At 56.9% G+C, this 27,783-nt stretch overlaps 1 protein-coding gene across 2 annotated transcripts in view; it reads left to right on the forward strand.

Moving 5' to 3' along the window:
• DYNC1H1 (dynein cytoplasmic 1 heavy chain 1) overlaps positions 1–27,783 on the forward strand; it is a 60,883-nt gene that overhangs the window by 27,692 nt on the left and 5,408 nt on the right. For both annotated transcript variants that reach the window (XM_061395377.1, XM_061395378.1), the window contains exons 21-66: positions 81–227; positions 565–731; positions 826–999; positions 1,792–1,957; positions 2,039–2,227; positions 2,323–2,517; positions 3,162–3,444; positions 3,930–4,030; positions 4,602–4,761; positions 5,702–5,945; positions 6,125–6,308; positions 6,539–6,751; positions 7,495–7,733; positions 7,898–8,054; positions 9,562–9,789; positions 10,249–10,479; positions 10,592–10,732; positions 10,944–11,177; positions 11,264–11,470; positions 11,555–11,676; positions 12,072–12,237; positions 13,192–13,355; positions 14,274–14,403; positions 16,401–16,534; positions 16,996–17,110; positions 17,209–17,370; positions 17,501–17,715; positions 17,798–18,002; positions 18,996–19,169; positions 19,270–19,389; positions 19,557–19,677; positions 20,986–21,181; positions 21,546–21,663; positions 21,742–21,957; positions 22,242–22,454; positions 22,557–22,684; positions 24,251–24,404; positions 24,935–25,081; positions 25,185–25,335; positions 25,453–25,706; positions 25,780–25,914; positions 26,026–26,120; positions 26,228–26,402; positions 26,582–26,657; positions 27,314–27,474; positions 27,599–27,710. In XM_061395377.1, coding sequence (XP_061251361.1) covers positions 81–227; positions 565–731; positions 826–999; positions 1,792–1,957; positions 2,039–2,227; positions 2,323–2,517; positions 3,162–3,444; positions 3,930–4,030; positions 4,602–4,761; positions 5,702–5,945; positions 6,125–6,308; positions 6,539–6,751; positions 7,495–7,733; positions 7,898–8,054; positions 9,562–9,789; positions 10,249–10,479; positions 10,592–10,732; positions 10,944–11,177; positions 11,264–11,470; positions 11,555–11,676; positions 12,072–12,237; positions 13,192–13,355; positions 14,274–14,403; positions 16,401–16,534; positions 16,996–17,110; positions 17,209–17,370; positions 17,501–17,715; positions 17,798–18,002; positions 18,996–19,169; positions 19,270–19,389; positions 19,557–19,677; positions 20,986–21,181; positions 21,546–21,663; positions 21,742–21,957; positions 22,242–22,454; positions 22,557–22,684; positions 24,251–24,404; positions 24,935–25,081; positions 25,185–25,335; positions 25,453–25,706; positions 25,780–25,914; positions 26,026–26,120; positions 26,228–26,402; positions 26,582–26,657; positions 27,314–27,474; positions 27,599–27,710 — 7,819 coding nt within the window. The remainder of the gene's footprint in view (positions 1–80; positions 228–564; positions 732–825; positions 1,000–1,791; positions 1,958–2,038; positions 2,228–2,322; positions 2,518–3,161; positions 3,445–3,929; positions 4,031–4,601; positions 4,762–5,701; positions 5,946–6,124; positions 6,309–6,538; positions 6,752–7,494; positions 7,734–7,897; positions 8,055–9,561; positions 9,790–10,248; positions 10,480–10,591; positions 10,733–10,943; positions 11,178–11,263; positions 11,471–11,554; positions 11,677–12,071; positions 12,238–13,191; positions 13,356–14,273; positions 14,404–16,400; positions 16,535–16,995; positions 17,111–17,208; positions 17,371–17,500; positions 17,716–17,797; positions 18,003–18,995; positions 19,170–19,269; positions 19,390–19,556; positions 19,678–20,985; positions 21,182–21,545; positions 21,664–21,741; positions 21,958–22,241; positions 22,455–22,556; positions 22,685–24,250; positions 24,405–24,934; positions 25,082–25,184; positions 25,336–25,452; positions 25,707–25,779; positions 25,915–26,025; positions 26,121–26,227; positions 26,403–26,581; positions 26,658–27,313; positions 27,475–27,598; positions 27,711–27,783) is intronic.

The raw sequence follows: 27,783 nt of genomic DNA on the forward strand, positions 1-27,783 counted from the left end.
TAACGTTAACTCACTCGGTCACTCATGTGGTTGGCGCACGCCCATACATTGATGACCTGCCTCTTTGGGTTGCAATTCAGATACGAGAAGTGTGGAACACTTATGAATTGGACTTGGTTAACTATCAGAACAAGTGTCGCCTGATCCGCGGCTGGGACGACCTCTTCAACAAGGTCAAAGAGCACATCAACAGCGTGTCCGCCATGAAGCTCTCTCCGTACTACAAGGTACATGGGGGCTTCCCCCCCGCACATCCACCATAATGCCCGCAGCCTCACGGGGACGTCCCTGGCGGTCCAGCGGTTAAAACTCCAGGCTTCAACTGCAGGGAGTACGGGTTCGATCCCTGGTCAGGGAACTAAGACCCCAAGTGCTATATGGCCAAAATAACTTAATAAACATTTAAAAATAAAAATGGCCAGGCTCACAGTTACCAGGGACCTGTTTTTAGAAAATGTGAGTCGCGTAACTTGATAGGATGTTCGTCTGCATCTTGGGGTAGGTTCTGGCATATCTGAGAGGGGAGAGGGCAGCAGCTGACCTCTGCCCTGCTTCACCCGCTAGGTGTTTGAGGAGGACGCCCTGAGCTGGGAAGACAAGCTGAACCGCATCATGGCCCTCTTCGACGTGTGGATCGACGTGCAGAGGCGCTGGGTCTACCTGGAGGGCATCTTCACAGGCAGCGCGGACATCAAGCACCTGCTGCCGGTGGAGACCCAGCGGTTCCAGAGGTAGGGCCTCCAGCGGGCGGGGGCGGAAGGGCGGGCTTGGCTGGGAACACCGCGTGAAGGCCGGCAGTAACCTCGCTTCTGATTTGACCTGTAGCATCAGCACGGAGTTCTTGGCTCTAATGAAGAAAGTATCCAAGTCTCCCCTGGTGATGGACGTTCTGAACATCCAGGGGGTGCAGAGGTCTTTGGAGAGGTTGGCAGACCTGCTGGGAAAGATCCAGAAGGCCCTGGGAGAGTACCTGGAGAGAGAGCGCTCGTCTTTCCCCAGGTGGGGGGCGTCTCAGGCGCAGACTGAGGGGAGGCCCAGCTCTGTGCTTTCTTCCCTCCTGGCTTGTGAGTTGCTCACTCTGACATCAAGGGTTTTGTTGCCAGTAATCCATTTAATGAATACTGTTTCCCTTTCATCGATTGATTCCCTTAATTTTCTACCGTGGATTTGTATACTAAGTTCCATTTAAACTATTATTCACCCTCCCAGGCAGCTTGCCTCTCTTAAAAAACTCACTCTGATGATTTTATTTTCTAAGTGGTATTTTTTTTTTTCTTTCTGAATAGTTTGAGTGAGTGAAAGTCGCTTAGTCGTGTCTGACTCTTTGCGACCCCATGGACTGTAGCCCGCCAGGCTCCTCTGTCCATGGCCTGCCAGGCTCCTCTGTCCATGGGGATTCTCCAGGCAAGAATACTGGAGTGGGTTGACAGTGCCCTCCTCCAGGGGATCTTCCCAACCCAGGGATCGAACCCAGGTCTCCCGCACTGCAGGCAGATTCTTTATGGTCTGAACCACCAGGGAAGCTCTCTGAATAGTTTACTTATAAGTTGAGCAGGTTTTTTAAACATGGATGAAGTGAGGTGAATTATATGAAATGCATTGCATTTCTTTTCAGCGTCTTGTTAGGTGAGTGAGTCTCTCTTGCTGAGGGCTGGAGAAGACCTGGATGTGATCCGCGTTCAGGCTGGAGATGGTCCACACCATCCACGTCCTCTTTCCTTTCTTCTGTCGGATTCACCTTATTTGTGTATGTGTCATGTTTTAGCAACTTAAATGCTGTTTCAATTTTAGATTCTATTTCGTGGGTGATGAAGATTTGCTTGAAATCATTGGAAACAGTAAGAATGTAGCTAAGTTACAGAAACACTTCAAGAAAATGTTTGCTGGAGTCTCAAGCATCATCCTCAATGAAGACAACTCCGTCGTCCTGGGCATCTCGTCCCGTGAAGGAGAGGAGGTAGTGAGGTTTACGATTGTAACTCAGAAAACTTCGCTCCTGTCTTTGCACACCTTAATTCGTAGGTTGTCTTTATTTCAGGTTATGTTTAAAACTCCCGTGTCAATCACCGAACATCCCAAAATCAACGAGTGGCTCACACTGGTGGAGAAGGAGATGCGGGTCACGCTGGCCAAACTCCTCGCTGAGTCTGTTACCGAAGTCGAGATCTTTGGTAAAGCAACATCAATCGACCCAAATACCTACATCACCTGGATTGACAAATACCAGGTACTGTCCAGTAGCAGGGCAATGGGCTGGAGCTGGGGACACTGGCTGACCTTTAAAACCACTCTTTTGGGTCTCCTGTGTGCCGCACCTCCCAGGCCCAGCTGGTGGTCCTGTCAGCGCAGATCGCCTGGTCTGAGAACGTGGAGACGGCGCTGAGCAGCATGGGCGGGAGCGGCGATGCAGCCCCCCTGCACTCTGTGCTGAGCAACGTGGAGGTCACCCTCAACGTGCTGGCCGACTCGGTCCTCATGGAGCAGCCCCCGCTCCGCAGGCGCAAGCTGGAGCACTTGGTGAGTCCTCCTCCTGGTCAGGCTCCCCTGCCTTCCCCTCGAGCAGCTAAAAGAGCTCACGCTCGAGAAATATCCTCATTAGCGTCTGGGAGGAAAGCAAGTCGATGAGCTGTTGACAAGTGCTGGGTGGTCCTTGGCGCTCTCTTCCTGTTGAAGGGCAGCCTTGGGGAACAGGAGCCACACGCACGACCTGGTACAAAGGCTGACCTCCCGGTTCAAAGGCTGACCCTCAGCCCTCGGGGTCTTGCCCCGCCTTCCCAGAGCTCCGCCTCCAGAGGCATGTCTGTGAGCCTTGCCATTTTGCTGCTGGGCTTGTGAGGTTGTGTGCGTCAGGCAGACTGTTAGGTCAGAGGCAGCTCTTCTCCATCATGTTTTATGCGAGTTGCAGGGTTTTTACTTAAAATAAGGTGTTTTTGTCATTCTTTGTTTTTGTTGCAATTCTTTATTCTTTGTAATTCCATCGTGTGACTAGCAGTTCTATCATTTTTAAAAGTAAATTTATGTTCCGGAATATTTATTTACATCATAGTTGGGCCTAGGAACTCAATTTCAAAGTCTCCTAAGTAATCCCAGAAGAGGCATTTCTGTACTTCAGTTCAGGGAGTGTACATTACAATAAACTCTTAAAGTGAGTCTGTCTTCAGATCACAGAGCTGGTTCACCAGAGAGACGTCACCAGGTCCCTGATCAAGAGCAGGGTGGACAACGCCAAGTCCTTCGAGTGGCTCAGCCAGATGCGGTTCTACTTTGACCCGAAGCAGACCGACGTGTTGCAGCAGCTGTCGATTCAGATGGCGAATGCCAAGTTTAACTATGGCTTCGAATACCTGGGTGTTCAGGACAAGCTGGTCCAGACACCCCTCACTGACCGCTGCTATTTGACGATGACACAGGCCTTGGAGGCCAGGCTCGGGGGGTCCCCATTCGGTGAGTGCCTCCACACACCTGGTCAGGTGAAGTCAGGTGGTAAACCTACTTCTCAGAGATTAAGCAAATGATCTAAATGTATTTAACTATGTGGCTAGTACATTCTTAAACTTTAAATCTTTACATCAGTTACTGCGTTTGTAGTAACCCTTGAACAGCACTGGTTTGCACTGCAAGGGTCCACTTAGACACAGATTTTACTTAGACACAGATTTTTTAATAGATATGCAGTCAGCCTTCCGTGTTCACAGGATTCACATCCTCAGACTGAACCAGCTGTGAACTGACGCTTCCTTCTGAGGTTGGTTGAATCCAGGATGTGGCACCTGTGGATATGGAGGGCCGACAGTGGGACCTGGTGGAATTTGCTTAGAGACGGAGGGCGAACTGTACTTTGATTTTTTTAAAAGAATTGCTTTTTACAGTTCTTAAAGCTGAAGACGTGTTCTCACTTGAGTTCTCAATTCCTTTTCTTCAAATTACAGGGCCTGCAGGGACTGGGAAGACTGAGTCTGTCAAGGCCCTTGGCCACCAGCTGGGCCGCTTTGTTCTAGTTTTCAACTGTGACGAGACCTTTGATTTCCAGGTGAGAGGCTCCTGGGGGACTGCCTAGAGCAGGGGGCCGGGTGGGGACCGCAGCCCACGCCTCTGGGGGCCGTGAGCCGTGCACACAGCGCTCTTTTTGGGAACGGGGTTACTGGAGCTGTTTGAGGGGCCAGCCGGTGCATGATGCCAACTTGAGCCTCACGTCTTCAGGTTAACTCTTCAGTGTAACGAATCTTTCTGGTGGTGTCTGTGTTTAGGAAAAACAAATAGCGAAGGTTTTTTTTTAAACAACAAAAAGTGTTAGCTCTGTCACTGGAATTTTTTGCACAAGAGGGAAAATAACACATTACATCTGTTCATCTGTGAGTGGAGTACTTGCTACATGTAGGGCTGGGCTCCTTGCCTCACGGGTGAAGCTGGTTCCACCTTCACAGCCCTCTCCACCCCACTGCACTCCTCTGGGAGGAAGGTGGTATTGCTCGCGTTTCAAAGATGAGCAGACAGGTCTCAGGATGTGATTTGCCCGGGTTGGACCAGTCCCCCAAGCCAGGATCGGAACCCTGTACGGCCAGCACCGGGGCCGTCTTTTAGCGCCTTTCGTCTCGTTTCAGGCGATGGGGCGCATCTTCGTGGGGCTCTGCCAGGTGGGGGCCTGGGGCTGCTTTGACGAGTTCAACCGCCTGGAGGAGCGGATGCTGTCGGCCGTGTCGCAGCAAGTGCAGTGCATCCAGGAGGCGCTGCGCGAGCACTCCAACCCCAACCTGGAGAAGAGTGAGGCTCGCTTCTTGCTTAGTTGCCCTGCTGTGGGGTAGAAACGAGCGAGGGCTCAGTGCCAGACCCTAGGCTGCAGGCGGGATGGTGCATCCTGACGGAAGACGTGGGCGGGGCCCAGGATGGCACTGCCCGCCTCGCCCCATGGCAGCCAGCGGGGTGGGCCGTGCTTCCTCTGCAGACGGAGGCCCCGGGCTCCTCCCTGTGGCCCCGCAGAGCCAGGCCTCCTGGCCGGAGTGTTGGACCAGACCCTGGTCATGTGTCTGGGGGTCCCTGGGAGCTGGTTCCACACAGAGCCTAGACGCATGAGCTGGAGGAGTTAGATACATCCAGGACAGGTGCTTTACCCGTTGGTTTTCCCTGTTAGTCTGTAGTAATAGTAGCTCGTCTTACCAGACCCGAGTAAAACAAGAGGAGTGTCAGAGAAACGAGTGCCTGTGAACTCCATGCTCGCTTATGGAGGGAAGCTGACTCCTGAGTGTCCAGAGTTGGGGGGTGGGGGTTGGTTTTGTGGAATGTTTTTTTGAGTGTGTGGGTTTGGTTTTTTTTCTTTTTAATGACCTGAGGAAAGGGCCATGTCCATGATCTTAGCCAGTCAGGTTTATCACAACTTGACTGGTTTTTGTTGCTGCAGCTTCTGTCAGGCTGTGTTTCTGTTCTTGCATTGGCCTTGTGACACTCAGTAATCATGCGCAGAGGGGGTAGTGGGCTTCCCACTCCGGTGACTTGATCCGTGCCACATCTGAGTGGCTCTTACGTGGGCAGGAAGTGTGGAAATCGGTCTCCCGGGTAGGTGGTGTCGTGCTGCTGAGACCCCGCAGAAAGGCCAGGCCACAGCTCGCATGGGGTCCCGGGCCGGCGGGGCACTGGGCTTGTGGTTTCAGATCTTATGGTGGTTTTCTGACCGTCGACAGCCTCACTGCCGTCATCTGAATTTCAGCCTCTGCCCCCATTACCTGCGAGCTGCTGAACAAACAAGTGAAGGTGAGCCCAGACATGGCCATCTTCATCACCATGAACCCTGGCTACGCGGGCCGGTCAAACCTCCCAGACAACCTGAAGAAGCTGTTCCGGAGCTTGGCCATGACCAAGCCTGACCGTCAGCTCATCGCCCAGGTCATGCTGTACTCTCAGGGCTTCCGCACGGCCGAGGTCCTCGCCAACAAGATTGTCCCTTTTTTCAAGTGAGTCACTGAGCATCATTCCTGATCGTGTTTCTGGCACATGTTAACTGCATCGTTTAAACGTGGCCTGTGTAATTACGACATTTCTTTCCACTCTTGTGTCCATTCTCGTTTCTTGACGTTTGACGCTGCTTGGGGCTCAGCGGGTGCTGTTCTTAAGGAAGCCCTTTCTCTTTTAGACTGTGTGATGAGCAGCTCTCTTCCCAAAGCCACTATGACTTTGGTCTCCGAGCCTTGAAGAGCGTGCTGGTGAGCGCGGGGAACGTGAAACGGGAGCGGATCCAGAAGATCAAGAGGGAGAAGGAAGAGCGCGGGGAAGCAGTCGATGAAGGAGAGATCGCGGAAAACCTGCCTGAGCAGGAGGTGAGCGGGTGTCCTCCCTCTCGGCCGGGCCGGTGCAGCCTCCCCCGCACCGATCTGGGGCTCACAGGTCCTGGGACGGACCTGCTAAATGAGCAGTGGTGGGGTGGGTGGGGTGGGGCGCTGGGTCTCCATGCTTGTTCTCAGGGCGGGGGGGGTGATGGGTCCCTGTGGGGACAGAGCCATGAACGCGGTGCTGCCACCCCCGGAGCTCAGCCCGTTTCCCCCCTCAGATCCTGATCCAGAGCGTCTGTGAGACGATGGTGCCGAAGCTCGTGGCCGAAGACATCCCACTGCTCTTCAGCCTCTTGTCGGACGTGTTTCCCGGCGTCCAGTACCACCGGGGCGAGATGACGGCGCTGCGGGAGGAGCTCAAGAAAGTGTGTCAGGAGATGTACCTGACCTACGGGGACGGAGAGGAGGTCGGCGGGATGTGGGTCGAGAAGGTGAGTGGGGCCGCGGGGCTGGCTGGAGCCTCACGGAGTCCCCAGGGGCCGAGAGTGACAGTGGCCCTGCCCACCTGTGAGGAGCCGCGTCTGATGGGGCTGTGTCCACCAGGCGTGCCATCTGGTTTGTGAACATTTGTCCCAAGTCCCCCGACAGGATTATTTTCTTAAGTGCAGTGACAGCAAAACTTGCGGGAAATGTTTACTCACGTGGTGTAGTTTGCTCTCTGAAAATGCCAGCTGAAGGGGAGTGACAGACACTGGAAAAGCGTCTGCGATAGTAGGTCTTGCCAGCATCACGGTGAACAACGTACACGTGCCCATCGGCAGAGTTTACAGTCTCTTCTGCCCTGGCTGCTTCCCTTCGTCTCCTCTGTGAGAGTCACTTAGGAAAATGGGTCATGTGCACAGGTTGTGCCTGCCTTGCTCCCGGGTTAGATGGCGGAGGATGGCTCCGTCAGCTGCTCGCCGTCCTCCTGGCAGGGGTCTCTCCTGAGGCAGCTTGCTGAGCAGCTCCCGTTCCACCGGCTGCGGCCTTCCTGACTCCTCAGACAGCTCCTCGGTGCAGTTAAACCCTTCTCTACCCGCCGTGGTTGTGGCCGGCTCAAGGACTCTGGTTAGAAATCGCAGGCATCGCCTGGAGGGCTCCCAGCACACGTCTCTGGCCGGGCGCAGTGAGAAGCGGAAGGAGCCTTGGCGTGCCTTCTCTTGAGCGCTGACGGTGCCGCTGGATTTGCCCCCAGGTTCTCCAGCTCTATCAGATCACCCAGATCAACCACGGCCTGATGATGGTGGGGCCCTCGGGCAGCGGGAAGAGCATGGCCTGGCGCGTCCTTCTGAAGGCTCTGGAGAGGCTCGAGGGCGTGGAGGGCGTGGCCCACATCATCGACCCCAAAGCCATCAGCAAAGACCACCTGTACGGAACCCTGGACCCCAACACCCGGGAGTGGACAGACGGGCTCTTCACACACGTTCTGAGAAAGTGAGTGCATGTGGGGTGGGGTCGGGGCCTCCAGAGAACTAGGGCCTGGCACTCTGTCCTTGGGGAAACTGCGTTATTCTTACACAGTCTGGGAACACTTCAGAAACGGTTGCAAGCTGAACGTTTCCGTCTGAGTCACCGCTGTCGTAACCCCTCCACTCCAGGATCATAGACAATGTGAGAGGCGAGCTGCAGAAGCGCCAGTGGATCGTCTTCGACGGCGACGTGGACCCCGAGTGGGTGGAGAACTTGAACTCGGTGCTGGACGACAACAAGCTGCTGACGCTGCCCAACGGGGAGCGCCTCAGCCTCCCGCCCAACGTACGGCCTGCATGCTTGTGCCCAGTGTGCTCGGCCAGGCGGGCGGCTCTGATCGTCCTGGGGTAGCCGGGGTGGCAGTAGCTTCGTGGTCCACGCCTCTCTCTGCTAGGGTTGTTGCATTCCCAGGCCCAGTGAGAGACATTCCAGAGGCTTCATTCGTAACCTGCTGCTCACTGGTTGTTAGGCACGCTCTGTAATCAGCCTTTCCTGCAGCCCGGGGAGGTAGGGTTGTGGTGGGGATTTCTGGGAAGTGGCGCAGGGAGGGATTTAGACGTGGACCTCAGGGTCATCCCTCAGAAGTGAGCCTCTGATAGGTGGGTAACCGTGCACAGGCCTGGCATGGACGTGTGTTTGTGCTTTGACCCCACGTTTATGGAGTGCCACGGTGTGCTGGGCCCCTTCTACGTGCTGCAAATATAGCCGTAACCAACATAGACAAAACCGCTGCTCTCCCGGGGCTCACAGTCAGAGGTGGAGGACACACATAGACGGGAGAAATTGGCACGGGGCTGCGGAGTGAGCAGACGAGTAATGCGGCTGAGGCAGGACGTCGCTCCGTCAGGGCTTCAAGGGGACGCTGGCAGCTTCACTGGAGACCAGGGCCTGAGGAAGCAGCTCCTGGGTGTTGGGGTGGAGGCCTGGTGGCGGGAGGAGCCCCTAGGCGTGCCCACACACGCCAGGAGGGGAACAGTTGGCCAGCACGCAGGGACGTAGGGACAGGACCCAAGGGGATACAGGCCTGGGGTCACCGAGGACTGGAGCTTGCCTGCTGGGATAAGCTGAGAGGCTGTGGGGATACTGAGAAGTGACTGAGTTGTGGGTGTGAGTTAAAGTGCCTGCCAGTGGCATCTGCTGGTGGGCTGAGGGAACGGAGGCTCCAGCAGGACCTCTGAGTGGGTGAGTGGGTGCTTTTATCATGACAGAGGGTCAGTGTTAGGGGTTATGTTACTTGAGAAACCAAGATACAGGTCAGGAACACGCACTCAGCAGATGAGTGTCTTGATGTAACTTGTCAGGGTCATCACCCAGTAGATTCTGACTGTTGTCAGAAAGGTGGATATCCTTGCGAGGCACGTTAGCCCTGAGGTGAAAGCTCTGGAATCAGACTCTCTGGTTTGCCTCTCAGCCTCACCATCTAAAGCGGTGGACCCAGCGAGGCTGCCAACCCCCTGTGCAAACGGAAAGCCTGCTGGCCAGCCTGGTGGGTTCAAGTGCGAGGGCCGGCCACAGCCCCTCACTGCGGGCCCCACCATCCAGGGAGCGATGGTTCTGTCCCATTGGAGCTCCCGGTTCTCCCAACCACAGGGGTTTTTTCCTGTCCACGTTCTCAAGGAGAGAGGTTGCCGGGTGTCGTAATGATGCAGACTCAGATACTTTTACTTCTGAACTGAGTGCAGACAGATTAGAGTTAAATCGCTCTTTCAGTAGGTAGGTAGGTAAACCAACTTTAACTTCCTGATCTCTACCAAGCCCACGTCCCTAAATCTACTTGCTGTTCTCCCTCCAGGTGCGGATAATGTTTGAGGTGCAGGACTTGAAGTACGCCACGCTGGCCACCGTGTCGCGCTGCGGCATGGTCTGGTTCAGCGAGGATGTGCTGAGCACGGACATGATCTTCAACAACTTCCTGGCCAGGCTGCGCAGCATCCCGCTGGACGAGGGGGAGGACGAAGCCCAGCGCCGGCGCAAGGGCAAAGAAGACGAGGGCGAGGAGGCCGCCTCCCCAATGCTGCAGGTATGGGCGGGGCTGGCGGCATGTGCCCAGGGGGTCCCCCACCCCCTCGAGTCCGGGCATGTCACAGCAGCCCCGCCCCCGCTGCAGCCTGGGACTTGCGGGAGGTTAGCATGATCAGCGTTGTCTCACGCCAGCTTCTGAGGAAGCCAGTGGTCACAGTTACAAAAGTGTAGACATGCGTGGAAAATCTAAAGAGTTCTTTCAGGTTTCTCCACAAATTGATGAAAAACGGCCTATTTTCAGTTTTGACGGTAAAACCAGTGTTCCCAGGAAGCGTGATTTTTGAGAGCTGCCAGGATGAAGGAGTGGGATTGGTCACTGGAGCCTCGACTCCTCATTTTTCAACCCGTAAAACTGTTTTCATCATGACGGGACCCTCCCCCAGGCCCGGGTTAGAGCAGGTGAAAGTCTCCCGGCCTTGCTAGCTGGCCGCTGAGCACCGTTGACCCACCCTTGCAGATCCAGAGGGACGCGGCGACGATTATGCAGCCGTACTTCACAAGCAGTGGGCTGGTCACCAAGGCGCTGGAGCACGCCCTCACGCTGGAGCACATCATGGACCTGACGCGCCTGCGCTGCCTGGGCGCGCTCTTCTCCATGCTGCACCAGGCCTGCCGCAACGTGGCGCAGTACAACGCCAACCACCCCGACTTCCCCATGCAGAGCGAGCAGCTGGAGCGCTACATCCAGGTCAGGGCCGGGGGCTCTGGGCACCGCGGTTGCAGGGCCGACGTCGCTGTACATGTCTCTCCTTGAATGTTGAGACTCCACTCAAATCAGGATCTGCCTCCTTCCCCTGCAGCGGTACCTGGTCTACGCCATCCTCTGGTCCTTGTCCGGAGACAGCAGGCTGAAGATGAGGGCAGAGCTGGGCGAGTACATCAGGAGGATCACCACGGTGCCACTGCCTGCCGCGCCCAACATCCCCATCATCGACTACGAGGCATGTGCCAGAGGGCGCCGTCCTCCCCGCTTCTCGCCCTGCAGCAGCCTCCCCTGCACTGAATCAGCCTTTCCTGTCGTAGAGGAACCTTGTCCCTTTAGTCTCCTGTGGTACAGGGAAGGCGGGTTAACTTGGAGGTCCTGACTTGGGTGAAAGGGAGCGGGTCCTGCAGGTGGGCAGGCCCGGCTGACCCTCACCCACCCATCTGCAGGTGTCCATCAGTGGAGAGTGGTCGCCGTGGCAGGCCAAGGTGCCACAGATTGAGGTGGAGACGCACAAGGTGGCCGCCCCGGATGTGGTGGTGCCCACTCTGGACACTGTCCGCCACGAGGCCCTCCTGTATACCTGGCTGGCTGAGCACAAGCCGCTGGTCCTGTGTGGGCCCCCCGGGTCTGGCAAGACCATGACGCTCTTCAGCGCCCTGCGGGCCCTGCCCGACATGGAGGTAAAGGGGCAGGAACGGGCGGCCGACCTCGGGGCCAGGGACGGGATCGGCCTTCCACCGCTCCCCTGGCCTCTGTCCTTCTGCAGGTTGTGGGTCTTAACTTCTCGAGTGCAACCACCCCGGAGCTCCTGCTGAAGACCTTTGACCACTACTGCGAGTACAGACGCACCCCGAACGGGGTCGTTCTGGCCCCCGTGCAGCTCGGAAAGTGGCTGGTATTGTTCTGTGACGAGATCAACCTGCCAGACATGGATAAATACGGGACGCAGAGGGTCATATCCTTCATCAGACAGGTCTGTTCCTGTCCACGAGCCCCTGACTCCCCACCCATGTTACTGCTCACCTCTGCTCCTGACGCATCACTCCCTTTTCCTCAGATGGTGGAGCATGGGGGCTTTTACCGAACCTCCGATCAAACCTGGGTGAAGCTGGAGAGGATCCAGTTTGTGGGGGCTTGTAACCCGCCCACCGACCCTGGGAGAAAGCCCCTCTCTCACAGGTACCACCACTGGTAGACTTCCCGGGCTCACAGACACCAGTTCCAGGATTGCTTTAAACAAAGCATAACAGAAACATGGTTTTGATGATAAAAAAAGGTAACCCCACTGCTCATCAGTGGGGTTCCCCTGGGTTTCCCTGCACTGTGCTGGAAACCTCGGAAACACACTCAGGATGAAAGCAGTAGTGAGCTGCCCACACCTGCCTGCAGGGCCCGGGCGAGGCTGAAAGAAGCCCGAGTCATCTTCCCGCCTCTGCTGGCTTCATATTCAGGTTTCTGCATCTGCTGCTCGGTGTGAGGCAGCCCTGAGCTGTGACGGGAAGCCTGGGGGCGGGGCGGGGGCGGTCCTCTGGCGCGGGCGCGCGCTCGGCGGCTTAGCCCGGCTTTCCCCGCAGGTTCCTGCGCCACGTTCCCGTGGTGTACGTGGATTACCCGGGCCCCGCCTCGCTGACGCAGATCTACGGGACCTTCAACCGGGCCATGCTGCGGCTCATCCCGTCGCTGCGCACGTACGCGGAGCCGCTCACCGCGGCGATGGTGGAGTTCTACACCATGTCCCAGGTGCGCGGCCTCCCTGCCCCTTCCTGGGGCTGAGGGCTCCGGGAAGAGTCGGAGCTCCTTGTGGAGCTCCTGCTCAGCGCCGAGGCTTCCTTCGGAGCCCTCATCAGGTCACTCCTCCAGCCAGTACCGCGCCCAGGCGCCTGTCTCCCTTGTTATGCTGTCCCGGTCCGGCCCGTGTGTGCGTCTTCATTCCCTGATGAAGCTGAGACTGGATGGTGCACTTTCTAAGCGGGTGTGCACACTTGTGTCTCAGCAGACCCAACCCGGGCACGTGGGTCTGCACTCACTCTTCCATGGTGTTTGTGGTGACCAGGTGTGGCCACCACACTCAGGCTGGACCAGTTACACTCCCACCACGGCGCCTCATCCAGCCTGGGAAAAAGGCTGATTCAGACCGTCTTTGCTCCTTAGATGAGCAGAGGTGCTTCTCATGGTTTTGATTGGCATTCCTCTATTAGCTTCTGACAAGGGCACCTGCAGGAGAGCTGCCAGTGCTCCACTGAGGCATCATCTGGCTTAGAGTCCTGTGTGAGAATGCACTTGTCATGTTATTACAAATGCTTCAGACTTTGTATGATTGCAGCCTTTTACCTACATGTTTTAAATAGCATGAAATGTTAACTTTTTTCTTTTTTTTTTTGAGATAATGCTTAGAAAAGTTTTCTTTCAGCTTAGGGAGTACATTTTTTAAAGCATTTTTATAAGAATTTTTCTGTAGTTTTATTTACTTTGATTTTTCTCAATGTAATAAGATATAATTTCAACATAAAGTGAGCACTTTGGATCTAACTCTGTACTAAATTATAGTTCCAACATTATCATTTCGTTCCTAGATATCGCAGGGTATAGATTCTTTATGTTTAACATAAACGTGTTAGGCAGCATTTGCCTTTGCTACTGCTTTTCTTGTCTTGGGACTTTACACGGAACTTGGTGTTCTTTTTGTTCCCGCAGGAGCGGTTCACTCAGGACACACAGCCCCACTACATCTACTCACCCCGAGAGATGACCCGCTGGGTGCGGGGGATCTTTGAGGCCCTGAGGCCCCTGGAGACGCTGCCAGTGGAAGGGCTCATCCGCATCTGGGCACACGAAGCCCTCCGTCTCTTCCAGGACAGGTGAAGCCGAGGGTCCGGGTAGCTCCCTGCTCCCCTATGTTGACCCCTGAGCTAGAATCTGCACGTGGCCTGCCTGCCCCCCTGGTAGAGGGGAGCCTCGCCTCTGGTGATTGATCACGGCCACCCCCTGTCCGGGATCTCAGTGCTGTGACTGCCCTGCTTGGTTACCTTTGGACCTAGGGCAAGGCATTTTAGTTCACCTCTCTCCCTGTTGGGTGGGCCCCACGCAAGGTCAGAGTACAGAGGTCACAGGTGATTTCAGTGCCTTCTCACTAGGCCTCGGGTGCCGTCCTGTAACCGTGAGCCCTCCCTCGTCCTCAGTCTTGGCTCTCATCAGGGGATTTGCAGCTGTGTCTCTGGGGCTTTGGTTTTTCTCTTTTACCTGTTAACCACTTGTATCAAGTGTAAGCTTTGATCACATTTATCACTTGTAAGCTTTGACTTTTCCTGGTTAAGTGACCAGCACCAAAGGGAAGACTTGCTGACAGCTGTAGTTGGTATTTAGCATGGATCACAGGAGGGTCTGTGGTTTTAACCAGTGTGTCAGTAAAAGGCTGAGTCTTTTTATCTTTTAAGGAATCTTAAGAATTACTGACTTTTAAAAATCAGAACCTTTTCCTTATATTGTTTATAGCTCTGTACAACCTTTGTTTTATGACAAATTCTTAGTTTCCCTAGGTCCTGCTTTGTCATTCTTATTTATTTTTCTTTTATTTTTAATTTCATGTGTTTGAGCACTCCACTGTAACATCTACATTCTGGATCACTTAAGGCATCTTGAGTTCAGACTCTTTGGTTCTTCCATTTGCAGGAAATGAAGGTTTCTGGTAGAAGACTTAACGCCAGGCCTTGGAGTAGCCCACGGCACCCTCAGAGCCGGGTGTTTTCTCAGCGCGGCCTCTGTCTTTTCCCCTGCAGACTGGTCGAGGACGAGGAGAGGCGCTGGACCGACGAGAACATCGATATGGTTGCCCTGAAGCACTTTCCCAACATCGACAAGGAGAAGGCCATGAGCCGGCCCATCCTGTACAGCAACTGGCTGTCAAAGGTGACGCGCTTGCACCGTGTCTGCAGTCTCCTTTTTTCTGTCCTTTCAGTTAGGATCAATATCTAATCAGAAACGTCTTTGACTTGCATTCACTGTAAAGGAAGGTATGGTTACAGGCGTGATGTTGTTCAGTCGGTCAGTCATGTCCAACTCTTTGCAGCCCCATGGACTGCAGCACACCAGGCTTCCTTGTCCATCACCGTCTCCCAGAGTTTACCCAAACTCATGCCATCCAACCATCTCATCCTCTGTCGTCCCCTTCTCCTCCTGCCTTCAATCTTTACCAGCATCGGGGTCTTTTCCATTTAGTCAGCTCTTTGCATCAGGTGGCTAAAGTATTGGAGCTTCAGCTTCAGCATCAGTTCTTCCAATTAATATTCAGGGTTGATTTCCTTTAGAATTGACTGGTTTGATCTCCTTGCAGTCCAAGGGACTCTTAAGTGGCTTCTCCAACACCCCAGTTCAAAAGCATCGATTCTTTGGCACTCAACCTTTTTTATGGTCCAACTCTCACATGACAGAGGCATGATGGGCTGCAGGATTGTAGCTGTGGATAATTTAGGGCAAACAATCCCAGGAGCAGGCTGCTCTGAGAGCTGTGGATGCTGACCACCAGAAGGTGTGGTTCAACATGTTTGCATTGAAGGGAGTCTTTGCCTCACCTGCTTTTACTTTCCTCACAGTAAAAACAAGGCATTGTGGGTAATCTGTGTGCAAGTGTTCCATGTACTGAGATCCTAGGCAGAGTGGACGTTTCCAGAATAGCCGGGAGTTGTCCTTTTCTCAGAAAGAGAGCAGGGCATCTTAGAAGGTTGCAACCTTGGCATGCCTTTCTTCAGCAGGCAGTGCTGACTTGGGCCCGAGGACAGTCTTCCTTTAGGAGCTCAGACTCGTAGGGTGAAGCAGCTCCGTCTTGGGAGGGCTGACTCCTGCGTGGGGGCTCAGGTGAGTGTTCACAGGCCTCCATCTGGGTGTCAGGAAGGGCGTGGCAGACCTACAGCCTGTGGGAAGCACAGGCATAGAAGCAGGAAGAACAGTGAGTTTTGTGCAGTGTTGCTGCTGCTGCTGCTAAATCGCGTCAGTCGTGTCCGACTCTGTGCGACCCCACAGACGGCAGCCCACCAGGCTCTCCCGTCCCTGGGATTCTCCAGGCAAGAACACTGGAGTGGGCTGCCATTTCCTTCTCCAAACGCAGTGTTGCTAGAATGTCCTATTTACTTCCAGGCTCTAGATACTAATCCTGTTTCGTTCACAGGCAGCATCTTCTACCAGTGGCTTGTCTTTTCGCTTTGTTTATAGCATCATTGGAAGAATGCGCATTCCTAACGGACTGTCATTTAAACCCTCAATCAGTCTGAATTGAGTTAGCGCGTGGGGTTCCCCAAGTGTGTGTCCATGGCCTGGCACTGGGGCTCTGGGTGGCTCTGTCACTTGGGTTTTTGCGGGGCCTCTTACAGGGCTCTGTCCTGCTGGCTGGTTCGTTCATTGCTCTCTGGGCTAAAAACCACGTGGTCATGATCATGGCTGTGAATCTGCCTGCTGGGACGACAGTACCTCACTCCTGGTTCTTCTCTGGGGGGTCTTTCCATTCTGGGCCTTTCCTCTTCCAAATGAAGTTTGGAGTTGGCTTGTCAAGTTGTGCCAGTGTGACTTCCACCATCCACCACTGAGTCTTTGGGATTACACTGAATCCGCTGGTCGCTTGTGAGGGGCTGGCATGGTTGCAGTCATGTATTTCTCCCTCCGTGACTGTGGTGTGTCTCTTCATTTACTGACACTTTCTGTGATGTCTTTCAGTGATGTTCGGTTTTCTCCATAAAGATTTTCCGTGTCTTTAGATCTCACCCTAGTTTACTTCCATTTTTGTTGCTATGTTGTAAATACCTACTTTTGTCTTCTTTATGACAGTTTTCAACATGTAGAGATGTGATCCACTTTTCTGTAAGAACTAAGGTGATTTCTTATTAGTTAAGTGGATCTTCCCTTCTTTCCTATAGGACTACATCCCAGTAGACCAAGAGGAGTTAAGAGATTATGTCAAAGCCAGGCTGAAAGTCTTCTACGAGGAAGAGCTGGACGTGCCTCTGGTCCTGTTCAACGAGGTCTTGGACCACGTGCTCAGGATTGACCGGTGGGCTTTTGGTTTTTGCAGCCTCACCGCTCACCCACACTGCTCTCAGTTTAATGGTGGGGGGAGGGCTCATGCCTGGCCTTGTGCTGGCCTCCTCACAGGGCCCCGTGCCTCCGCCAGCACTTCCTGCTTCTCCTCTGAGTCCAGCTGTACTGTCCCCAGCGTCCCCACTAAGCAGAGCCTCATTCTGCCTCTCCAGGCTCCTCCCACCTGCCTTGGTTACGGCCGCTTACCCTCCTGCTCGAGTTGTCAGGGTGTCTGGGGACAGGGCCATGTCTTTTTTGACCTTTGCTGCCTCACTGGCAAGTCACAGTTGCTCCACGGATGTTTAAAGTACAAATACAAGTTGAAATGCATTCCAGATATTGTAGAATAGATTCTGAAAAGTGTTAGGATTTGAGTGTCCAAGGAGGAGTGGAGCATAAAAGCCTCAACCTGCATCCCTTCTGATGATGTTCCAGAATATTCCGTCAGCCTCAGGGCCACTTGCTTCTGATTGGCGTCAGTGGAGCGGGCAAAACCACCCTGTCGCGCTTCGTGGCCTGGATGAACGGGCTGAGCGTGTACCAGATTAAGGTAGGTCTGGCCGGAGTCCCTTGATCCCCACAGTGGATCCTTGCTCATGCGCACAGCTCCTTGGGCGAGAACAGAGCTGACCCGCCCCGCTCCTGCAGGTCCACAGGAAATACACGGGCGAGGACTTCGATGAAGACCTCCGCACGGTGCTGCGGCGTTCTGGCTGTAAAAACGAGAAGATCGCGTTCATAATGGACGAGTCCAACGTTCTGGACTCTGGGTTCCTGGAGCGGATGAACACCCTGCTGGCCAACGGCGAGGTAACCCCTGATGTGCCGTGCGGGTCGCGCTCCGTGGCGCGGGCTCTGAGGACCAGCAGCCAGCCGCGCGGGTCGCGCTCCGCGGCGGGGCTCTGAGGACCAGCAGCCAGGGCGCTGTCCTGTCTCCCAGGTGCCCGGCCTCTTCGAGGGAGATGAGTACGCCACCCTGATGACCCAGTGTAAGGAGGGGGCCCAGAAGGAGGGCCTGATGCTGGACTCGCACGAGGAGCTGTACAAGTGGTTCACCAGCCAGGTCATCCGCAACCTGCACGTCGTCTTCACCATGAACCCGTCCTCTGAGGGCCTCAAGGACCGCGCGGCAACCTCCCCTGCGCTGTTCAACAGGTACGCCCACTGTGCCCGGCTCTGCTTTCCAGGGGCAGGCCCCGCCCTCGGGAGCTGCTCTGAGACATGGGCGTCTTTGCAGGTGTGTGTTGAACTGGTTTGGGGACTGGTCCACGGAAGCTCTGTATCAGGTTGGCAAAGAATTCACCAGTAAGATGGACCTGGAGAAGCCGAACTACATCGTGCCTGATTACATGCCGGTCGTGTACGACAAGCTGCCGCAGCCGCCCTCACACCGCGAGGCCATCGTGAACAGCTGTGTGTTTGTTCACCAGACTCTTCACCAGGTGGGTTCTGTCTTGGGGTCATGGGAGAAGCGAAACTGACCACCGTGCTGACTGGAACTGAGCTGATGTAGTAGCAGCCCCCAAGGCACCTCGGGTCTGACATTGAACCATTGCCCGGGAAAGAGTGCCTGGTTCTCGCCTGCTTCCTGCCTCTGCCAGCGACGCCTCACCTGCTCGGGGCCCAGCTGCATGTTCTTGGGCCATCTGGCCCCCTCCCCACGTTGACTCCATCTGACCTGTCTTGTGGCCTCTTTCCAGGCCCATGTCCTCCCCTGGTGCAGGGGCCATGGTTTCTCTGTGAAGGGCCAGCTGGTTGGTGTTTCAGGCCTCAGGGTCCCTGCTCGGCCTCCCCGCTCTGCAGCAGTGGTGCGAGAGCCTCGTGGCCGTGAGCGAGCGGGAGCCCCACGTGCAGAGGCCACCCTGCGGGGCGTGACCTGCTGGCCGCTGCCGGCTGCCTCTCCGTGAGCTCTCTGTATCAAAGGAGTGCAGTCTGCCCCATCAGAGGGGTCTGTGAAGAGCACTCTGACCTGCAGGCATCCTGTGGGCCCTGCCCTCCCGCTCCCGCAGGCCACCTCCACCGCTCCCTGCCCTCTCCACACCTCCCCCCACCTGCGGGGACTGGAGATCTGCCTCACCCCTCTCGGTGCCATTTCTTATTTTGGTTCTGCTGAAAATCAGCGGAAGGTAGAGAAGGCGCACTGATGCCTGTGTAGTGACGACTAGTGTTGGGGGGTCTTTTCCTGGGAAGTACACCCCTGCGGCCACCAGCACCACCCTCCTCCTCTCGGAGAAGCAGGAGGAGAAAGCTCCAAGGTGGGAGGGCTTCTCGGCGTCTCATGGGAGGCAGCCGGACCCAGTCTCGAGTGATGGGACTCCTGAGGTCTGGAGCCATGCCACCACATCACACCAGCAGAACAGTCTCATTTTGAGGTTAAATCGCGATGTGTTGAGGCTAAATCACAGAGAACTAACACGGTCATCATGTTTCAAAAGGCGAACGCCCGGCTGGCAAAGCGAGGAGGCCGCACCATGGCCATCACGCCGCGCCACTACCTGGACTTCATCAACCACTACGCCAACCTGTTCCACGAGAAGCGGAGTGAGCTGGAGGAGCAGCAGATGCACCTGAACGTGGGGCTCAGGAAGATCAAGGAGACAGTCGACCAGGTGCGCCGCAGCGCGAGAGGCCCTCGCTGGGGGCGCTGGCCTGCGGGTGTAGGCGAGCCCTGCACGTTTCTGTTGCCCTGATGTGGCTTTTGCTCCTCAGGTGGAAGAGCTGCGTCGGGACCTCAGGATAAAGAGCCAGGAGCTGGAGGTGAAGAACGCAGCGGCCAACGACAAGCTGAAGAAGATGGTGAAGGACCAGCAGGAGGCCGAGAAGAAAAAGGTGCCGCTTCCTGTCCTGGGAACTGTAGCCCGTGTGGGCCGCCCGTCTCTGTCTCCCGGGTTTGTGTGCACGTGTGTGTCCCAGGCGGCGTGAGGAGTACTGTCTAGGGTTTCATTCAGCAAGTTAACCAGTGCTCATTCCAGAGCTGAGCCATGCTTTGTCTCTAGGTCATGAGCCAAGAAATTCAGGAGCAGCTGCACAAGCAGCAGGAGGTCATTGCAGACAAGCAGATGAGCGTGAAGGAGGACCTGGATAAGGTGGAGCCGGCTGTCATCGAGGCCCAGAATGGTGTGTGCTCGCCGCGGGGGCCTCGCGTTGGGGAGGGCGGGGGGCAGCAGGGCTCCCCGCAGGTCCCGGTGTTGTACATCCCCGAAAGCATCAGTGATAGGTCTCAGAAACCTCCTCTGACTACTTCAGACTGTCCTCATCTCTGAAAACGAAGTCCCCGTGGAGCTAGTCCACTTTTCCCATGCACGCATGCCAAGGTGCTTCAGTCGTGTCCAACTCTTTGTGAGCCCATGGACAGTAGCCCACCAGGCTCCTCTGTCCATGGGATTCTCCAGGCAAGAATACTGGAGTGGGTTGCCCTCCTCCAGGGGATCTTCCTGACCCAGGGATCAAACCTACGTCTCTTACATCTCCTGCATTGCAGGCGGGTTCTTTACCGCTAGCGCCACCTGGGCCCTTTTTATGAGAAAAAGTTAACAAGATAAGTTTTTCATCAAAACATTCTCTTAACCTGGTAACGATTTCCTAAGTACACTGTTTGCAAATCCTCGGCTTGAATTCCATGTAGGGATGTCATGAAGCATGCGGTTTTGCTGTAACTGTTAAGAGTGTCGTGGTCGAGGCCGGCAGTGACGAGTCTAACACCGGCAGCCTCCTCCCCGCCTCCTCTTGCACCCCGGCTGCTGGGACACGTGCAGGAGGAGATGGTGACGCGCGCCCCTGTCCTTGTCTGCCCCGCACCGGGAGCGGCCTTCACCCCGGCCTTCCCGCCCACCAGCCTCAGACTTGTTTCGGGTCACCTGACGGCTTGTAGTCTTCACACCACAGAGGACTGGCGGTGACCTTCCAAACTGTGGGTTTTCATTGAGTTGGATTTGGATGAGGATTTAGGTCTCACCTGCCAAATGATCACTTTTAAAAGTGTTTTAATGAAAGTTCAGACTGGGAAAAAACGCACGCTTCTGCTTGTGGAACATGTTGCCAATTTTTTTGAACTGTTAATTCCACATCTTCAGCCAGCCAGTAAAGACAAGTACTAAAGTGTGGGCTGAAGATATCTTTGTTTAATGGGTGTAACATAAATGAGCAATTTCATTCTTTAAAAGAGTATTTACATCTTTACAGAGGTAAAGGAGTCAGGATTTGTGAGGCGTTTGTACAGATACTCTCCATTTTCCAGAACGTGGCGATCTGGGCTCAGTACCGGAAGGTCTTAGTAGTTGTTTTGGCCGCTGCAGCTACTCCAGAGGGTTTTAAGACAGGCCGTCCCACGTTGGCTCAGCTCTCCTGCGCGCGCACCCCTCTCTGCTGGGAGTTGCGGCGTCGCTGTGGTCTGGCCCCCCTCACCGCCCCTTCCCTCGTGCCCAGCCGTGAAGTCCATCAAGAAGCAGCACCTGGTGGAGGTGCGGTCCATGGCCAACCCTCCTGCCGCCGTGAAGCTGGCGCTTGAGTCCATCTGCCTGCTGCTGGGGGAGAGCACGACGGACTGGAAGCAGATCCGCTCCATCATCATGAGAGAGAACTTCATTCCCACCATCGTCAACTTCTCCGCCGAGGAGATCAGGTGGGCGGGCCCGGGCTTCTCCTTTCTGCTGGGGCCTGGGCGTCTCTGACATGGCCTCCAGGGGAGGCCGTGTCAGCTCACGGGTCACAGACGCCTCTCCAGGTCATTTCCACCCCAGAGAGCCAGATTCCCTCCCCTCGTTCCTGACAGCAGTCCTCTGATCCCTTGCCCCTGCTGTCCCCACAAGTGGCTGGGAGTGCAGAGCTGGCCCCGGGGAGCAGGGAAGGGGCGGGAGCGAGAGCCATGGCCTGGAGTGTCCTCCGTGGTCACCAGGGCGGCAGAGGAGAACTGGCTTTTGATTTCCGAAAAGCTCCTCCTCACTTAGGGCCTCCACATGCTTAGAAACACAGCTCTTCTTTTGCAGTGATGCCATAAGGGAGAAGATGAAGAAGAACTACATGTCCAACCCCAGCTACAACTACGAAATCGTCAACCGGGCCTCCCTGGCCTGCGGGCCTATGGTGAAATGGGCCATCGCGCAGGTGAGCAGCCCCACCAGGAGCCCCGGGCAAGGGCCTCCTCACCCGGTCGTGTCTAAAATCACCCGTCCGCCTCGGCAGCTTAACTACGCCGACATGTTGAAGCGCGTGGAGCCACTGCGCAACGAGCTGCAGAAGCTGGAGGATGACGCCAAGGACAACCAGCAGAAGGCCAACGAGGTGGAGCAGATGATCCGTGACCTGGAGGCCAGCATCGCCCGCTACAAGGAGGAGTATGCGGTGCTCATCTCCGAGGCCCAGGCCATCAAGGCGGACCTGGCGGCCGTGGAAGCCAAGGTCGGGTTGTGCTTGGGAGGCGGGTTTCCTGCCGCCCCGGCAGCGCTACCTCTGCGCGGGCTTGCCTTGTGGCTCACCTGGTAAAGAATCCGCCTGCAAGGCGGGAGACCTGGGTTTGATCCCTGGGTTGGGAAGATTTCCTGGAGAAGGGAAAGGCTACCCACTCCAGCATTCTGGCCTGGAGAATTTCATGGACGGCACAGTCCATGGGGTCGCGTAGAGTCGGACACGACTGAGCGACTTTGACTTCGCTGACTGACTAACCTGTTTAATTTTCCTTTTAGGTGAACCGGAGCACAGCTCTTCTGAAGAGCTTGTCTGCCGAACGGGAACGGTGGGAGAAGACGAGTGAAACGTTCAAGAACCAGATGTCCACCATCGCCGGGGACTGTCTCCTGTCAGCCGCCTTTATCGCTTACGCAGGTTACTTCGATCAGCAGATGCGCCAGAACTTGTTTACCACCTGGTCCCATCACCTCCAGCAAGCCAACATCCAGGTAACTGTCTGCAGAGACTCTCAGGAAGGCAGGGGCCGACGTGAGGGTCCGTGAGCTCTCAGTGGCCTCACCGGAAGCCACGCCATCCGCTCCCCCTCTCAGTTCCGCACAGATATCGCGAGGACGGAGTACCTGTCCAACGCCGATGAGCGTCTCCGCTGGCAGGCCAGCTCTCTCCCTGCGGACGACCTGTGCACGGAAAACGCCATCATGCTGAAGAGGTTCAACAGGTAGCGTGCTTGTGCGCGGCGAGGGGCGGGGAGGGTGCGTGGGGAGTGCTCCCGCTACCTGTGGAAGAGGTGAGCAGATCGGGCTGGGCCGGCAGGCTCGCCTCTGACGGCGGGCTCTGCGCGGTCTCCTTCGTCCCTGTGTTGTGACTGTCCACAGTGACCCTCCCTGAGTGGCCCCCCTGTGACCTTGTGAAATTGATGTGCTTGGCTCTGTGAAAACAGACCCTCTCTTAAAATACTGTGAGAACTGAAAGCGTCTGGCTGGAGTTAAGGGAAACTGCTGCCTGGTTTTGGCTTAAGGAGGCTGGAGTCAGAAGAGGAACAGGCCTGCCGCGGAGGGGGCTGACAGTGCCGTCCGGGCATCCCCAGGCCTGAGCCCGCGCAGAGGTCCCCTGGTGGACCCTCCCTCATCCATGGCAGCTCCCAAACCCAGGCACCCTGGGTTTTCTTTCTGTTTTGAAAACCAAGCCCCGGGTTCCTGTCTCATCGTATCTGTACCTCTCGCTGTGTGTCACTGTCCCCGGGGTCCAAAGAGGAGCCGACCGTCAGGTCTCAGAGGGCCTCGCTGGGGGTGCTGGCGGGCATGTCCACGCCGTGTGTCCTGGTGGGTCAGGGTGAGGGCTGCACTCACCTGTGCGAGAGTGCACACTGCAGCGCCCGTCCCGCAGAGCCTGCACGCGTGAACGTTCACGAGGACAGCGTGTGTCCTAGCAAAGGCCCGGAAGTGCCTCAGACGCCCCTCGTCCGGGCCAGTGACAAGGTCACTGTGTGTCTCCCCCCACCCCGGCAGGAAGCTGGGAGCCCTTCGTCCACGGGGGCAGCTGCAGCAGATGGCAGTGCCGGGTGGTGTGCTCTGGGGCCGTGTGCGTCTACAAATGGCCTGAACCTCCTCTGTGTACACAGAGCAGAAACCAGAGGCTGACGGGTGGAGCGGGGAGGGCTCTCACCACCTGCCCTTTTGTAGCCTCTGAATTCTGTACAATCGCGCGTAGTGTTACGTTATTTTTAAAAAACCTGAATTGGCTGTGTGACAATCGCGCGTAGTGTTACGTTATTTTTTACAAACCTGAATTGGCTGTGTGACCCTGAACAGAGGACATTGGCCCCTTTGTGGCTCGTCTCCTCCTTTATAAATAAGCCTGGTGTGGCGATCACACCTGTCTCACAGGGTTGCCATGAGCACTGAGTGGGAGGGTCTGGCACACCTGCAGCTCATGAGTCTGCGGGACAGGGGTGCCAGTTCCTGCTCTCCAGGAGTCTGCCCCGCGGGCCAGCGAACCCAGCCAGCCAGCCGAGCGCCTGCGCTCGGCCTTCATGGAGCGGCGTCCTTGCCCCAGAGAGACTAGCGCTTTGGCGTTAGCCCTTCTGAGCAGTCTGCTTGAGTCACCGCCCCCACAGGAGGTCCTCAGAAGGAGGATTTTAGCACCAAGCCTTGGGTCACGTGGTCTCTCCTGTAAACCTGGAGCCCACATCTGAGCCTGGGACACCTCCCCATCGCCCTGCCGGGCCCTGCCGTCATGTCCTCGGGCTCCCCTGGCATCTGACCAGTCCTTGGCCCATCCTCAGGTACCCGCTGATCATCGACCCCTCGGGGCAGGCCACAGAGTTCATCATGAACGAGTACAAGGACCGGAAGATCACGCGGACCAGCTTCCTGGACGACGCCTTCAGGAAGAACCTAGAGAGCGCGCTGAGGTTCGGCAACCCCCTCCTGGTCCAGGTGTGTGCCCCCGACGCAGCTGACACGCGTCGCAAAGCACGGTGCTGCCTTCTGGGCTTTGTGAGAAAGGGCTCCCTGGCAGTCCAGTGGTTAGGATTCAGCACTTTCACTGCTGGGGTGTGGAGTTGGTCCCTGGTTGGGGACCTAAGATCCCACCAGCCACGCGGCACAGCCCAAAAAGAAAAAAAAGCAGGGATAAAGCTGTGAGACAGCGCCATAGAAACCCAGCAGAAGCAGTGTTTGCCCTCTAACTCCACTTAGTCTGGACGGCCCCATCCCCTGGGGCTCTGAGACCTGTGCTGAGCTGTGGCCACCCTGCCGAGCACCCTGCTCAGCAGTGTGAGCAAGGAGCAGAGCCCCTCATCTGCTGAAGTAGACGTGGGCGCCTAGCAGCCACGTGTCACTCAGCACAGGTCTAAACCACTGGGAGCTGCTGGGGAGGTGTGTTTATCTGGAGCAGGAATCAGTTCCGTGTGGGTGGAAACACACTCTGTGAAACGCGCTGCTCACGGCACCACGAACACACGCAGGATGTGGAGAGCTACGACCCCGTTCTGAACCCAGTCCTGAACCGTGAAGTCCGGCGGACAGGGGGCAGAGTGCTGATCACGCTCGGCGACCAGGACATCGACTTGTCGCCGTCCTTCGTCATCTTCCTGTCCACTCGCGATCCCACCGTAAGGCCCCGGGCAGCTGCCCACCCCACGGAGACGGGGCAGCGACGGGTAGGGCGCGGGACGCGACGACGCTGACCGGCTGCCCCGCCGCCCCTCCTGGCAGGTCGAGTTCCCCCCTGACCTCTGCTCCCGGGTGACCTTCGTCAACTTCACCGTGACCCGTAGCAGCCTGCAGAGCCAGTGCCTCAACGAAGTCCTCAAAGCAGAAAGACCCGATGTGGACGAGAAACGGTCCGACCTTCTGAAACTCCAAGGTACGGCTCCGGGTCCCTGGCTCTCGGTGCGTGTGGGGCTGAGCTTCCCCGGGACGAGGTGCCCCGGCCGCGTCACGGCAGCACCAGGGTGAACTCTGCGACTTCTGGTCGTTTCAGGGGAGTTTCAGCTGCGCCTGCGTCAGCTGGAGAAGTCTCTGCTGCAAGCTCTGAACGAGGTCAAGGGCCGCATCCTGGACGACGACACGATCATCACGACGCTGGAGAACCTCAAGAGGGAGGCCGCCGAGGTGACCAGGAAGGTGGAGGAGACGGACATCGTGATGCAGGAGGTGGAGACCGTGTCCCAGCAGTACCTGCCACTGTCCACCGCCTGCAGCAGCATCTACTTCACCATGGAGTCGCTCAAGCAGGTGGGCGGGCTGCGCCGGGGCTCCCCCCCCCCCCCCGCGCACGTGCACTCATGGCCCCCTCCACCGCCTCCAGATCCACTTCCTGTACCAGTACTCGCTGCAGTTCTTCCTGGACATCTACCACAACGTCCTGTACGAGAACCCCAACCTGAAGGGCGTCACCGACCACACCCAGCGCCTGTCCATCATCACCAAGGATCTCTTCCAGGTACAGCGCGGGCCGGCTGCCCCGGCGTGGGGTGCACCTCGGGCAGGGGGCGGGGATGCGTGCTCCAGGGACGGCGGTGTTCCAATGGCGCACTCCGCGGCGTGTCTCCAGGTGGCGTTCAACCGCGTGGCCCGAGGCATGCTGCACCAGGACCACATCACCTTCGCCATGCTGCTGGCCAGGATCAAGCTCAAGGGCACCGTCGGGTGAGTCAGCTGCCCTAGCGCGGTGCCCCCAGAGGACGCGGTTGTCTCGGTGACAGCAGACGGGACCCCTGCCGAGAGGCCCTGGCTGACAGCTGCCCCCTCTCCAGGGAGCCCACCTACGACGCGGAATTCCAGCACTTCCTGAGGGGGAAGGAGATCGTGCTGAGCGCGGGCTCGACACCCAAGATCCAGGGCCTGACCGGGGAGCAGGCCGAGGCCGTGGTGAGGCTGAGCTGCCTGCCCGCCTTCAAGGATTTGATCGCCAAGGTCCAGGCGGACGAGGTGAGGGTCCGATGAGCGTCCCCGGCGGGAGCTGGCCTCCTCCCAGGGAGTCGCCTGTCCTATAAAGCCCAGAACTTCGTGTTGTGTTCTCTCCCGTCAAACGTCGGACACGTCAGTCCAACCGCTCTGCCCAGAGGTGGGCAGAGCCCACGGTGATGCGTCCTCTGTTGTCCCCATAGCAATTCGGCATCTGGCTGGACAGCAGCTCCCCCGAGCAGACCGTGCCATACCTCTGGAGCGAGGAGAGCCCTGCAAGTAAGCCCTTGGGGCCTGCCTCATTGTGGCCGTCCGAACCTGGGCGTGGAATGCACTTCGCTGGCTGAACTCAGGGACGGCCAGGGACAGAAAGTCACTGATTCCTGAGATTCGTATCTCAGTGTTAGAACCTGTGGGGTTGGCTTGGACATGGGAAAGCAAAAAATTTTCAGTTCCTGTTGCAACTCTTTTTGAAAGACTGAGAGGAATAGCCAGAAGGTCCCTGCCCAGGGTTAGGCGTTAGGAGAAGGGGGCTGTTTCTGAGTATGAGGCTCTGGGCCAGCCGGGTCCCGGGAAGGGGTGCGGGGGGCGGGGTTCAGCATGGACACAGGTTGGCGGTGGCTACCGGGTCTCTCGGGCTCTTCGGAGTCCTTCCTGAGCGGGCTCCACGTGGTCATTCAGAGTCAGTAGCCACCCGTCACCCACGGAGGGCCCTGGGCGGAGGTCTTGTCACAGCTGTGCCCAGAGGGTGCTGTGGTGAGGTGGGGTGCTGGCGATTCACAGGCAGAGAGGAAGAGGGGGTGTCCTGATCTCTGCGGTGTTGTTTGAGCAGAGTGTTGCCCCACTGTTTGTGGGGCAGGGGCCCGTGGCAGGGACAGCTGGGGGGCTGTCTCAGGCCTGTGCTGTCGCCGACCTTCCTCCCGGCCTCGTTCCAGCTCCCATCGGGCAGGCCATCCACCGCCTGCTCCTGATCCAGGCCTTCCGCCCCGACCGCATGCTGGCCATGGCGCACATGTTTGTGTCCACCAACCTCGGGGAGTCCTTCATGTCCATCATGGAGCAGCCGCTCGACCTGACCCACATCGTGGACACAGAGGTGCGCGCCGGCCCTGTGGGCGCTGAGCTGCCCGTCTGCATGAGCCCCCAAAGGGCCCTGCCCCTCGACGGGCGCACTGTTGGCGGGCCTCCCCCTCACCAAAGCCCGACTCCCCGGTCTGCAGGTCAAGCCGAACACGCCCGTCCTGATGTGTTCTGTGCCCGGGTACGACGCCAGCGGGCATGTGGAGGACCTTGCTGCTGAGCAGAACACGCAGATCACGTCCATCGCCATTGGTAAGGGCAGTCGGTCTGTCCCCTCCCTGGGACTTCACGGTGGGGGGCGCTAGAGTCCAAGTCCGCCTGCTAA

Source organism: Bos javanicus, chromosome 21 (assembly GCF_032452875.1).
Source record: "Bos javanicus breed banteng chromosome 21, ARS-OSU_banteng_1.0, whole genome shotgun sequence".
Lineage (NCBI taxonomy): Eukaryota > Metazoa > Chordata > Mammalia > Artiodactyla > Bovidae > Bos > Bos javanicus.